A 13,711-nucleotide genomic window follows, 5' to 3' on the forward strand; every position below is an offset into this window, starting at 1 on the left:
CTACTTGATTGATTTACTTTCATTAGAATGAAAGTTGTAGTTTCTAAGAATATAAACTGAGTATTATAAGTTTGTTTAAGATGCGTTTTCTTCTCTTTTGAGATTTGACTTGTTCTCTTTTTACAAATTTGATCGTTTAATTTGTTCCTTCTTACTGTGTTTTCTGGACTCAATTATATGGATGATTGAGTTCTTAAGCTCTAGAACAAATCCTTTAAATCTGCTCTCAAGTCTGGTTTTCTTTTTTCTTGCCTTGATACATTTTCTTCTTGATACAAGTATAGTTTTTGTTTGTGACGCATTGTGTTTCTCTGATTCGGAATATCATGCTTATTAATAAAATGTGATCTAATAATAGCACACTTTATATCACAATATATAAATGCGGATATTAAGTTATCTGTTACTAACATCTTGAATGATTTTTGCTAGTTATATCAATTAATAATATGCTTAAGTAGAATCTGCTTGCTATATTAAGTTATCTAGGTACTTTGATTTTGACTTATTTAATAACTTTTTTTTTTGGTCATATGATAAAAATCATCACTTAAATTTTGCTTGAAATTTTTTTCTTGATTTCAAAGCCAAGTCTTCTATTTGGCGATATAAAATATGTTTAAAATATAAAGTCCTCGCTAATTTTTTTTTAATAAAATTGCGTTTTTATTAGTTCCCGTACTTGATATAACAAAAATAATCAACATATTCAATTATAGTTCTAGTCATAGCAGTGGCGTTTGTTAATGAAGGCAATAATTGTCTTTTGGTGCATGCCTCACTCGTTAAGCATAATGGTTAAGTCGTGATTTAGATTTTAAATAGAGAGAGAGAGAGAGAGTTATATTTTAATTATTTTTCCTGATCATGTGTTAGTTAATGTTTTGATAGTTATTCATGATCCAACAGCTAATTTTCTAAACTTTATCCCTCTAGGAAATTCATTCAATTAAAAAGAATACTAGCTTATTTCATAAAATGTTAAAAATTGATTATCAAATGGGGGGAAATTAAATTCAGGCGAAAATAAGAAGCCAAATAAGCGAAGCATTGGAGGGAGGGGAAGAATCAGCATCAGCAAGAGAAGAATGTCCAGAGCACTTCAGGTGGATCCACGAGGATCTGAAGCCATGGAAGAGCAGAGGAATCAGCCGGGACATGGTGGAGAGAGGCACCGCCAACAACATGTCCAATTTCAGGCTCATCATCTTCAACGGAAAGCCTTACCTTAAAAAGTACAAGAATTGTTTTGCCACCAGGGACGTCTTCACTCTCTGGGGAATCTTGCAGCTCCTGAGGTTGTACCCTCACAGAGTCCCAGATCTGGAGCTCTTGTTCGAATGTGATGATCAGACCGTCGTCAAGAAGACCAGTTTTCCCGGCAATATTCCTCCGCCTCCTCTTTTCCATTATTGTGGGGATCATAATTCCTATGATATTGTCTTCCCGGATTGGACTTTCTGGGGCTGGTAATTAACGTTATTGCCCATCATGCGTACGTGATTGTTCTATATCTATGAAGGAGCTTTAGAGTAACGGATGAACATGCAGGGCTGAGACTAACATTAGGGCATGGGAGAGAATATCAAAGAGAATAGAAGAGAACAACCAGAAGAGGCAGTGGAAGGATAGAGAACCCTTTGCATTTTGGAAAGGCAATACCAGGGTGGCTCCTACACGCAATGCTCTCGCTCACTGTAATGCCTCCGATCAAAATCAATGGAAGGCCCATGTTTATTCTTTGGTAATACTTCCCCTCGTCTCATTTGGAAAACTTGCTCATAAATCTTCTATTGCCGAATTTATTATCCTACAGTGTCTAAGGATCAGGTCTTTAAGCAAACGTAACTTATTATCAGTTGTCTGCAACTTATTTTCAACTATAAACTAATATCTTTCATCTTATACAAATTTAAAGACAAATTGTACATAGTTAGAGGAGAGTTAGACCCGTTGAAAATAAATTGTAGCTGGATCCTTAGAACTTTTGTACAGTAGTTACTGGTTTTTTCCATCAATTTTTCCCATCTCGTTTCACCCATTTTTACTTCTTTTTATGAACTGATCCTTGACATGCACCGTTTGATATCAGCAATGGGATAAGGAAGCTAAACGAGGGCTTAACAACCACACAAAGCTGGAAAATCAATGTGACCACAGGTAAATTAAAGTTAGTCAAACTTTTTTTAATTAATTTCTCAAAATGAGTGATTACTATACTAATATTAAACAAAATGGAAGGTACAAGATATATGTGGAAGGGAGGTCATGGTCAGTGAGTGAGAAATACATACTGGCATGTAACTCAATGGCCTTATTAGTACAGCCCAATTACTATGACTTCTTCTCAAGAAGTTTGGTGCCTCTTCGCCATTATTGGCCCATCTCCATCCAAAACATGTGCCAACACATCACTTTTGCTGTTGAATGGGGCAACTCCAACATCGACAAGGTCCTAATAATTGCACATGTTTTTGTTTATTGTACCACTAATGACTCAATTAAAATTACTTTATTTTAGTTATTTGATAACGTGCATAATTAGTTGACACGAATAATGATCAGGCAGAAGCAATTGGGAAAGAAGGAAGCAAGTTCATAAGACAGAACCTGAGGATGGAGCTGGTGTATGACTACATGCTTCATGTGTTACGAGAATATGCGAAGCTGTTGAGGTTTGAGGCCACCATATCAGAAGGAGCCGTCGAGCTGTCTCTTGAGTCATTGGCCTCTATGGTTAATAGAAAGGCCAGGAAGTTTCTAGAAGATTCCAGGGTGAAGAAGCCAGCCACAGATAGAGCTCCCTGCAAAATGCCTCCTCCTTTTCAACCTCAAAAGCTTCATGTCTTGCTCCACACAAAGGAGAGTCTCGTCAAGCAGGTGGAGATGGAGGGCAATCAATACTGGCAAACCCTTCATAATACCAACTAGTCAATATAATATATATTATTAAATCTCTCACAAAATCGCATTATACATTCATTCTTTGAATTAAGTGGTGTAATGCACGAGAAAATTAATGTGTTTAGTTAACATTTAATTTTTTTTTTTATGGTTTGCAGTGAGAAACATATCTTTCATGAATGTTATATTGACATGCAAATTTTGTTAGTTATTTTTTTTTCAAAAAAAAAAGTTGATCGTTTAATTGAGATTCACGTTGCTTATGAACATGTAATATTTTTTTAAATGCATAGCAAAACTACACACAAAGTTTACATGAATATATTTCCTAAAATCTTAAATATAAAAGTTATTTAGCAGGTTTATTTTGATCTTAAATATAAGATATTGATCTATTTCTTCTCCCAAGCTTATAATTTTTCTTCCAAATCATCCCCATTAAATGCATATATTAATTTTCATTGAGAGAGTTTCAACGCAAATAATTAAAGAGAATATTTCAAGATATAGCTGTTTTGAAAAAAAAAATCTAATTTAATTAATTTTTAAGTCTCTACTAGTACTGACAAGTTATTTGGATTTTTTTTTTATATTAGGGATAGTAGAGAGTGCTAGATTTCTTGATACATAATACCATAATTCCATAAAGTCTAATTATAAAAAAGAAGGGTATACAAGAGTTTGCATGGAAATTATGTCGAAGTTTAGAACAAATCACAAGAGGAGGTTGCAAATATTTTTTTAAGAGACCAACAAAGTCTTCGTTTACTAAAGTCAGTGTGATACGCGTTATCCAAGCTCACTGAATTCTAAATTATAAGATGATTAAAATAAGTGAGAATATACCAACAAGTTGTTAAGATGGTAAGTAATTTCAACCCGTAAAAAAAAAACAAATTTAAAATTTAAGAAGTGCACTTATTGAAAATGCTCCCATCCTGACAGAGATTAATTTTAAGTCTAAAATGACTTGATGAAGATGTTTTATATTAAAACAAAATACAAATTTGGAATAATTAGCTCGAATATCTTAACGAAGGATGATAACATTGACTTCTCAAGTCTTTGCCACTAAACATGTCGATTAACTAAATTTTTTAATTGGCCTGGAAAAAAAATAATTTTTTTGAATTATGATATAAAGGCAAGAGATAGGATTTGAAAACATCAGTTTACCAATATTATATTGTTTTTGTAACCCCAAGTGATCAACATACAATTAAAAATTGTAATAAGTTTGATCATCTGTTTGTTTCTATTTAAAAATATATAATAAAAAAGTTGCACCCATATTGACTAATAATATTGATCCACCCATTGATTGATATATAAAAATAAAATTTCACAAATTCACGCGTGTTGACTTAATATATTATACTTATCAGCTCAGTCGTTGCCGTATTTAAATAAAATCGTGAAAAGAACCAAAACAATTAAATTTGATTAAATAATTTATAAATGTCTTTATCAGCCAGTCCACGAGACTACGATGCATCCTCGCGCCTACCACGGTAGTTAAAAGGCCTAAATAACTTACATAAGAAGGGATTGTTTTTTGGTTATTTTATTTTCTTTTTGCCAAGAAAAAGAAGAAAAGAAAAAAGGAAAGAAAATTGCCATCACTTGTCTTCTTGATACACACATATATAAATTCTACTTCCAATGCATGTCTATTTCTATCTCGACACAGCGCTGAGAAAGCAGAGGATCCTCATGTGATTGGCTAAAACAGTATCCTACAAATTTTCGTAGAATTGAGTGGTACTAATCCGATTTTAATATAAAATCTATTTTATAGTACAATTTATATTACGAAATAAGTTTTATATTAAAAGTCAAAAAATATTGTTTAGACATAAATACGTCATGACAAATTTATAAATTGGAGGATGGCTAAAACCGTAACATATAGGCTTCAGGTGGAATCATGTTTAAAAACATTTATAAGCACTTTTCATATAAATAGCTTATCATTTCAAACAGGCCCATAAAAAATAGGATACTAAGAAACACCAATACCAACAAATACGATACGATATAGCATGATACGTTGAATACGGCAATGTTTGGAACTTAAGGATGAGTACGGGAATATACATAGATGTAACATATTTCAACATTTTAAGGGATGGAGGCGAGAATATTTAAGTTTTAAACAAGTACTACCTCCGGTCCTTAATATAAGATCCTGTTTGACTTTTATTTTGGTCCTAAATATAAAACCTCAATCCACTTTATCTCTCATATTTATACATTTTTTTTCAAAGTAGTCCTTCTAACAATGATAGTTCTAATTAATACACTTGATTAGCAAGGATATTTTAGGAAAGACAACACCTATTTAGGACAAATAACTAACTAAACTTACTTCCTTAATCTTCTCAAATTAGTCAACTGACTCTTATAATTAGGACCGGAGGTAGTATTTCTAAAATAATATAAAGATATTGATAATAAGCAAAGCAACAAAAACCATATGACTGATTGCTGGTTTAGAAAAAAGGATCGATATTATAAAAATAAAAAAATGTTTTAAAAAAAAATTAAAAAACGCATCAATGATAGTAGGATTATAGGAACCGAAGCATGTCATAGTGTAACTTCGTATAAAATAGGCATCGTTGCAACGTATGTTGCCGTTGGCACGTGTGTGAGGACGGGGCCGGCCGACCCCACTCTACCTCTACGCTTGGCGTTAACATTTCAGAACTTCGTTCATTGGCGCCAGCCACGCTTACGCTTGGCGGCTATAAAACTGCAGGTAACGACTTTTGGTCTTCGCCCCTGCCGTTTCGCTCGTTTTTGAATTCAACAATCTCCCGTCGGAAATTCTCATATTCCATTCCCTTCCTGGCTTCTGTACTTCTATCCACCGTCCCTCTCCTTCTCCTGCAACTCTCTGTTCTATTCGTCTCATTCAATATTATGCTTCCTCGTTGAAGCTACTCCGTCCCCCCTTATCCTTTTGTTTTTGCCTTTCCCCTCTTTCCTTCTCCATAAGCTCTTTAAGTGATCGTCCAGAAGGTCAAACCTGAGGTGTGTTCCTCTTCTGATTCTCCTTCACCATTTTTTGGCTTATTTTATTGTTTTTCTATGTCTTTCTTTCTGGGGTATCGCGAGACTTGTGCTAGTCTTTGGTTAGATACTTTTTCTTGTTTCGGGGAACTTTTATGGTTCTAAAGGTGTTTGATGTATGGTTCCGTGAGTATATTCGAGTGGAATCTGCTTTTGGGGTTAAAGTTATGGGTTTTCAGGATTCAGTTTTTTTCCCTCCTCGGGAAAAAATGGCCTGAGAGTTCGTTACAGAAATAGCTCCTGTGCTTCCAAAATATGTTGATTACAAATATTGTAGTTGGTTTATTTCGCTTCATCCAAGAGGAGTACGTCTTGAAGCCTTGGTTTTCTTTCAATTCATTTTATTTTTAACCAGAGGTTTATGATTCACCTCTGGATTCCCGTCACAACACAAGAAGGGGTTGCCTTTTGTCCCTGTTCCAAGCTACGTATTTCTCAAAACTTTGGGAATATAAAGTATACATGTCCGTTTGCTTATGTCTTACTTTTTGGTGATAAGACCGTTGCTGGATTCGGTGGTTGATAACTTCATACTTCTGCACTCCTCCTCTTTTCCTTGAGCTTAAAGGAATACTTGCTTTTTGGCGGAATATTCCCTCTTCTTTTTTGTTATGCAGCTTTTCTTGAAAATAATTTACATTCAGTTCTTCTTTTTTTTTTTTTCTGTTTAATTCATCGTGTTTAGTTCTGTTCCATTGTTGATTTTCCTGATTGATTGGAGTTACAAGTCTCTTAAATAAAACAAGCTTTTAAAAATAAATTCAGATGCCTTTTCCTTTCCCTGATGGTCGAAACACTGTATCTGTGCTTGAATAATCAGTATATTGGGAATTTCCGACTATTTATGCACATATCGTAATATGCAGACTCGGAAAATCTAGAGATGCATTGAATATTGTTAAGGATAGCTGCGTCTCCAGCTTTACGTAATACCCTCAAGTACATCATGCATTAATAAAACGAAAAAGGAAGAGTTTTTCTGCCAAAATAACTGAAATTTGAAACATAGATGCTTCATGTCTCAAGAACTCTAGCATATGTATTCCAAATTCACTGAGAACTGCTTTATTTCTTTTAGACTGCTTCTATGGACATAGTAATACGATCAGGAAAGCATGAACAAAGTGCCAGGCTAAGGAATATCCAGTTTAACTCATTAACCTTGCCTCCTCTTGTTTCTTTCTGTTTCAGATATAAACAACTTTCCCTCAGCAAAATTTTTTGGAGGCAAATTAAATGGCAAACCTCAAGCTTGGTGTGGAAGTTGTGGGTGCTCATGACCTCATGCCTAAAGATGGACAAGGTTCCTGCAGTGCTTATGTGGAACTTCTCTTTGATGATCAGAAATTTCGAACCACAATTAAAGAAAAAGATGTAAGTCCTTATTGGAATGAAAAGTTTTACTTCAACATCACTGATCCAACTAAACTAGCAAGCCTCGCTCTTGAAGCCACTGTCTATCACTACAACAAAACATCTGGGTCCAAACACTTTATTGGCAAGGTTCGGCTAACTGGAACATCATTTGTTCCCTATTCTGATGCTGTTGATTTGCACTATCCTCTTGAAAAGAAAGGCTTTATTGGACGCGTAAAAGGAGAGCTTGGTTTGAAAGTCTACGTCGTAAATGATCCTTCTGTACGATCATCAAACCCTCTTCCTCCTATGGAACCCCTTTTGAACACAGATCACTCAACTGAAGATCAAATTCAGACTCCAGTATCATTTACAGATGCAATCAAGAACACCATTCCCCAGAAGAAAACTGAGTCAAAGCGCACATTTCATAAGCTTCCTCAATCAAAACAAGATCCTTCACCCAAACCAAGTTTACAGCAGAGTGTAAACTTCGCTATGAATGAGATGAAATCCGCACAGCCTGCTGCAAAAGCTGTACAAGCATTTGCAAGCGCGTCATCTCCGGTTGATTTTGCACTCAAAGAGACTAGTCCATTTCTTGGAGGAGGACGAGTTGTTGATGGGAGAATTAAACGTGGGAATAGGCCTGCCAGCACCTATGATCTTGTTGAACAGATGCAGTACCTTTTTGTGCGAGTTGTGAAAGCTCGAGACCTTCCAACGAAAGACGTCACTGGCAGCCTTGATCCATATGTGGAGGTTAAGGTTGGAAACTACAAAGGAACCACCAAGCACTTCGAGAAGAACAAAAACCCTGAATGGAATGAGGTGTTTGCCTTTGCAGGGGACAATGTGCAATCATCTTTTCTCGAGGTTGTGATTAAAGACAAGGATGTGGTTCTTGATGATCTTGTTGGAACTATAAGGATTGATCTTCATGACGTTCCTAAGAGGGCTCCACCTGATAGTCCACTGGCTCCACAATGGTATTGGATCGAGAACAAAAATCGGGAAAGAAAGAATGGTGAATTGATGCTTGCAGTATGGTATGGCACACAAGCTGATGAGGCTTTTGCTGATGCTTGGCATTCTGATGCAATATCTCCTGGTGGAAGCTCTTCAGCTGCCTACTCTCAGATTCGATCAAAAGTCTATCATTCACCGAGACTGTGGTATGTTCGAGTAAGGGTAATTGAAGCACAAGACTTAATTGTGCCAGAGAAAGCTCGATTTCCAGATGCATATGTGAAGGCACGGTTGGGTAACCAAATTTTGAAGACGAAATCTGTTCAAGCCAGGACCCTGAACCCGCGTTGGGAGCAGGAGCTAATGTTTGTTGCTGCAGAACCCTTTGATGAACCATTAATCATTTCAGTTGAAGATCGTGTTGGTCCTAACAAGGATGAGACTATTGGCAATCTTGTTATACCTTTGAATACAGTGGTAAGGCGTGCAGATGATCGATTTGTCCCAAGTAAATGGTACCACCTTGAAAAATCTGTTTCATCTGCCGTGGAAAGTGCGGAGCACGGAAAAAAGAAAGAAAAAGATAAGTTCTTCAGCAGGCTTCACCTCAATGTCTATCTTGAAGGCGGCTATCATGTGCTTGATGAATCAACTTATTACAGTAGTGATCTTCGTCCTACGGCAAAGCAGCTCTGGAAGAAGTCAATTGGGATCTTAGAACTTGGGATTCTGAACATTGATGGACTTCAACCCACAAAAACAAGGGAAGGGAAGGGGACTTGTGATACATACTGCGTGGCAAAGTATGGACAAAAATGGGTTCGAACTAGGACCATTATTGACAGCCTTAATCCGAGGTACAATGAGCAATACACATGGGAAGTGCATGATACAGCAACAGTTCTTACTATTGGGGTATTTGATAATGCTCAGATTCATTCCTCAAATGGTGGTAATAAAGACGCAAGAATTGGCAAGGTTCGAATCCGGATCTCTACCCTTGAAACGGGTCGAGTTTACACACACTCTTACCCTCTACTTATGCTGCAACCTTCTGGGGTGAGGAAGACAGGGGATCTTCACTTGGCAATAAGATTTTCCTGTACATCAATGATGAATATGATGCATCTGTATTTCAAACCCCATTTGCCTAAGATGCACTATGTGAAGCCACTTAATATTATGGAGCAGGAGAAGCTTCGTCACCAAGCTGTGAACATTGTGGCAGCTCGACTGAGCCGAGCTGAGCCGCCTTTGAGGAAGGAGGTGGTTGAGTACATGTCTGATACAGATTCTCATAAATGGAGCATGAGACGTAGCAAGGCGAATTTCTGCCGTTTGATGCAAGTTTTCCATGGATTACTCTCAGTAGGAAGATGGATTGGGGAAGTTTCAAGGTGGAAGAATCCTCTAACAACAGTGCTAGTACACATTCTGTTTCTCATGCTCGTGTGTTTCCCAGAACTCATTCTTCCAACAATTTTTCTTTACATGTTCGTGATTGGAATGTGGAAGTGGAGGTTCAGACCAAGAAAACCTCCTCATATGGACGTTAGAATCTCTCAAGCAGATGTTGTGATGCCAGATGAACTTGATGAGGAGTTCGACACTTTTCCGACCACAAAAAGCCCAGACGTCGTACGTCACAGGTATGATCGGTTAAGGAGCGTGGCCGGGAGGATTCAGAGCGTTGTCGGAGACATAGCTACACAAGGAGAGAGGATCCATGCACTTCTAAGCTGGAGGGATCCTCGCGCCACAGCCATATTCATGGTAATATGTCTTGTGGCTGCATTAGTATTGTATGTGACACCATTTCAGATTATAGTTCTGTTTGCTGGATTTTATCTCATGAGGCATCCAAAACTCAGACACAAGATGCCATCGCAGCCGGCGAATTTCTTCCGCCGCCTGCCTGCTCTAACAGATACGATGATGTAATTATAGCTTCTGTGTGGGTGGCAGCGCATGTAAAAATCCTGGGATGATGTCTGTTTATTTAATGAGTTCATGGAAGTTGATACAGATGATGTGTACATGCTGTGGAAAACTGTAATGTAATGATTAGATTTTACCGAGACTTGCTTCCCCCCCCCCCCGGGATATGTTAAACTCCTATCCAATGAGATGCCTATCTACTGAAGCTTTTTTTTTCTTTTTTCTTTTGTTCATTCAAAAAAAAAGAGAGAAAGAAAAAACATCAGGCATAATTATAAATTATTTTTCTCTCTCTCATGTTTTTTAAGTACTCTTGTTTTCTTTTTCCTTCTTCATCCAGGAGATGTTGCTTGGAATTGGATGTGTAGTTTGGAAAAGTCGAAAGGAAGAGTCGCAACACAAAGACCAGGTCATAGGTCTCATTTGTCACCTCACCGGACATAGACGTGTATGGCCAAGCCCCTTCGTCATAATAAACAATTTTTGACCTGCATAATAAATTAAGTTGTAATTTATATATGTGTGCGCGTGATTTATACACGCACATATATATCTTTGATTTTTTTTTTTCTTACCGACATATATCTTTGATTTTATTTGAGCATCCGACAGAAAAATTGTTGGTGTATTAGATAAGGTAGGCTTAAAATATTTTCTCATGGTGACGTGTCATATGACTGTGCGCCTGGCAGTCTCCGGCAACACAATTGAGGCGTCGCGTGCGGGATACTCCCTCCATTCCTTATTATAAGAGACATTTGATACTTATAGCATGTTCCTATATATAAGAGACACTTAACAGTTGTTTTTACTTTTTTGTGTTGATTTCCTATTTTACCCATATTTATTGTTTCCAACTCATACTCTCCCTCCCTCCCACTTCTCTTTCTTTTAATAATTTAATTGTTCTCTTTTATGCTCTCTCTCCTTATTAATGAGGGTATTTTTGGAAAAAAGATTATACTTTTTACACATTGATTGTTCTTAACTAATTTTAACTGTTTTTTTAATTAAGGTAATTCGGTTATTCGTCTCTTATAATAAGGAACGGAGGGAATATCTTGTTTATGATGAAAGAAGCTATCTCTATCACTGTAAGATCATAAAATGATTAAAGTCTATTACTGCACCTTTCCTGTGTTTAATTTTTTTTTAATTTTATCCAAGATTTGAGAGATAAACTTCCTTCGCCCAAAAAAAAAATTAAGATAAAATTGAAAGACCATATATTTTTTTAAAGGCCCAATACTGTTTACCAGCTTTCCCTTTTTATTGTTTGTTTGGTGGATGGGTATCTCTAAATCGGGCTGAAGAGTTATTACAAGGTCCAAGACGTGTTTACAAGAGCATCCAGAGAAGTTTAAATATGTTGGCAAAATAAAAATAAAAAAGGTTGAAGTTTATATACTGAATGGTAATGATTTTAACTTTAGGTTCAACTTCGATCCCTCTCACTTTTTTTTATTTTATACTTTCTATTTTTTATGTTCACCTCATCAGTCCTTCAAGGATTTCAAGGCGTATCTGAAATTCATCGAGTAATTCGGTATGTCCATAATTAGAGACAATTTTATTCAAGATACCATTAGACAATAAACATGGGTACCTTTTTTAACGGAATTCGAACCTTACGTAGTAGACCAACCCCTTTTGTTAGATCTAACTCCTATTCATAACAGTCTTGTATTTTGATAAATCTAGATGATACTGAACCCATTGTACATAAGGTAGCGTACTCTTAGAAATTGAAATGAAAGAAAAATAAAACTAAATTGATTGCATGTCAGCAAAGCATCTCAAAATTAAAGAAGATTAAATCAAACAAGTGTGTTAAATTAAACATGTTGCCTTTGGGTTTATCTGGTCATCACCGGCAAAGCAAATTATGAGTTATATGCTCTAATCTTGTCTTGCAGTGGAAACCAGGCAACGTAAAATTCTTCATTACCTTTTTAATTGTTTTTAGGATTTGAATGCTAATGGCCAAAACAAAGGAAAAGCCCTACAAAGATGATGTAGTTATCATCATTATGGTTAAGTAACGGCGAAACAGAACTCAATGGCTGACCAAAAAAAAGGAACCTTTATAGATCAACTTACATATATACACACACAACACATTAAAATTGTCACCCATACCATAAATCAAAACGTCGTGAGCTCACGAAGGAGAGAGACAAAGAAATTAACAAAATCAGAATGAAGGTGTTTTGCAGAAAGCCATCCTTGCTTCTACTGGTTATCCTCCTTGCAACGAATTGTTTGTACATTATTGAAGCTCAGAAATGTCGCCAAAGTGGTGCGGTGAAAGGGAAAAAGGCACCTCCTGGACAATGTAACAAAGAGAATGATTCAGACTGCTGTAAAGAAGGGAAATTGTATCCAGTTTACAAGTGTTCACCACCAGTCTCTTCCCACACAAAGGCACATCTCACACTGAACAGTTTTGAGAAAGGCGGAGATGGAGGAGGCCCTTCAGAATGTGACAATCACTATCATTCTGATGACAAACCAGTTGTGGCACTTTCCACTGGCTGGTTCAACCACAAGAGTAGGTGTCTCAAGAACATCACCATAACTGCCAATGGTCGGAGCGTGGTGGCCATGGTGGTTGACGAGTGTGATTCCACTAGAGGCTGTGATGCAGACCATGATTACCAACCTCCATGTGACAACAACATTGTTGATGCCTCCAAGGCTGTCTGGGAAGGTTTGGGAATTCCCAGGAGTCAGTGGGGCTGGTACGATATTGCATGGTCTGATGCCTGATACGCTAATAACACTACTGTAGGATTTCATGCATCGGTGCACTGTATTATGCTATGTATACTTTGTGTTTTGTGATCTTTACTCCTCTTTTCCTATGGCTTTTTTACATCCTCATCCTATGTGAATATTAAATATGTACCGAATGCTTTGTGTAATGTGAAAATCTTAATATACTGGATTGTTCATTTATATTAATGCAGTTCCTCATATGTGGCGGCTATACAATTAGATGTTTACTGCGGTGCTTGTTTTCCCATTATTTTGATTGTGCAGTTTACAAATTGAATTTTGCATGGCCATACGAGGTTATACCTTTCGCAGCTAATCATGTCCTTTCATATATAATAATTGCAAGACTCCAAAAATTATTCTCTTACTACTGAAATGCTTAATTTGTACTAAAAGATACTGTTAATAAGACATGAACAAATGTTGAGTCATCACTACCTTGTTGAATGTCCCTCCCGATATTGGCAACAGAAAAACTCCACACATAGCTTAACTTAGACTCCATAACTCACAGGTCTCACATTTAGTCACTGAATATTTTATTTAATTCAAAATAGAGAGAGATCAGAAGCTCAAAAGATGACGCTTAGGGCCAGCACTACACAGATTCTATAAACTGTTGATGCCATTTAACTTAGCAGTTCATTCTCCTCCCAGATTCTTGTTCTTCTTACGCCGCTTTGTCGTCTTC

At 36.6% G+C, this 13,711-nt stretch overlaps 3 protein-coding genes across 4 annotated transcripts; all 3 read left to right on the forward strand.

The window, feature by feature from the left end:
* The first annotated feature begins 1,068 nt into the window (after positions 1-1,068).
* On the forward strand, positions 1,069-2,931 carry LOC114726686 (protein O-glucosyltransferase 1-like). Its single transcript, XM_028913359.1, has 5 exons — positions 1,069-1,469; positions 1,552-1,744; positions 2,093-2,160; positions 2,242-2,452; positions 2,566-2,931. Exons 1-5 carry the CDS (start codon positions 1,159-1,161, stop codon positions 2,929-2,931), a joined length of 1,149 nt encoding a protein of 382 aa, XP_028769192.1. The 5' UTR covers positions 1,069-1,158.
* Positions 2,932-5,679: 2,748 nt separating this feature from the next.
* LOC114726687 (FT-interacting protein 3-like) lies at positions 5,680-10,422 on the forward strand. 2 transcript variants are annotated; one of them, XM_028913361.1, is made up of 2 exons: positions 5,680-5,928; positions 7,700-10,422. In XM_028913361.1, exon 2 carries the CDS (start codon positions 7,834-7,836, stop codon positions 10,243-10,245), a length of 2,412 nt encoding a protein of 803 aa, XP_028769194.1. In that variant the 5' UTR covers positions 5,680-5,928; positions 7,700-7,833; the 3' UTR covers positions 10,246-10,422. The 2 variants fall into 2 exon arrangements, with proteins under 2 accessions (XP_028769194.1, XP_028769193.1); XM_028913360.1 differs by having other exon boundaries at positions 5,681-5,940; positions 7,171-10,422.
* Positions 10,423-12,441: 2,019 nt separating this feature from the next.
* LOC114726678 (putative ripening-related protein 1) lies at positions 12,442-13,011 on the forward strand. The gene has a single exon (XM_028913348.1). It carries the CDS (start codon positions 12,442-12,444, stop codon positions 13,009-13,011), a length of 570 nt encoding a protein of 189 aa, XP_028769181.1.
* The last annotated feature ends 700 nt before the right edge of the window (positions 13,012-13,711 follow it).

The sequence above is a fragment of the Neltuma alba genome, unplaced genomic scaffold, assembly GCF_004799145.2.
Source record: "Neltuma alba isolate B1F8T4 unplaced genomic scaffold, ASM479914v2 tig00012399_pilon, whole genome shotgun sequence".
Taxonomy (NCBI): Eukaryota; Viridiplantae; Streptophyta; class Magnoliopsida; order Fabales; family Fabaceae; genus Neltuma; species Neltuma alba.

Bases quoted from the DNA above. Each gene is read 5' to 3' on its own strand.
- LOC114726686 (XM_028913359.1), top strand. From the start codon at position 1,159: ATGGTGGAGAGAGGCACCGCCAACAACATGTCCAATTTCAGGCTCATC. The intron at 1,470-1,551 runs GTAATTAACGTT...ATGAACATGCAG, and splicing joins GATTGGACTTTCTGGGGCTG to GGCTGAGACTAACATTAGGG. The intron at 2,453-2,565 runs GTCCTAATAATT...AATAATGATCAG, and splicing joins GCAACTCCAACATCGACAAG to GCAGAAGCAATTGGGAAAGA.
- LOC114726687 (XM_028913360.1), top strand. From the start codon at position 7,216: ATGGCAAACCTCAAGCTTGGTGTGGAAGTTGTGGGTGCTCATGACCTC.
- LOC114726678 (XM_028913348.1), top strand. From the start codon at position 12,442: ATGAAGGTGTTTTGCAGAAAGCCATCCTTGCTTCTACTGGTTATCCTC.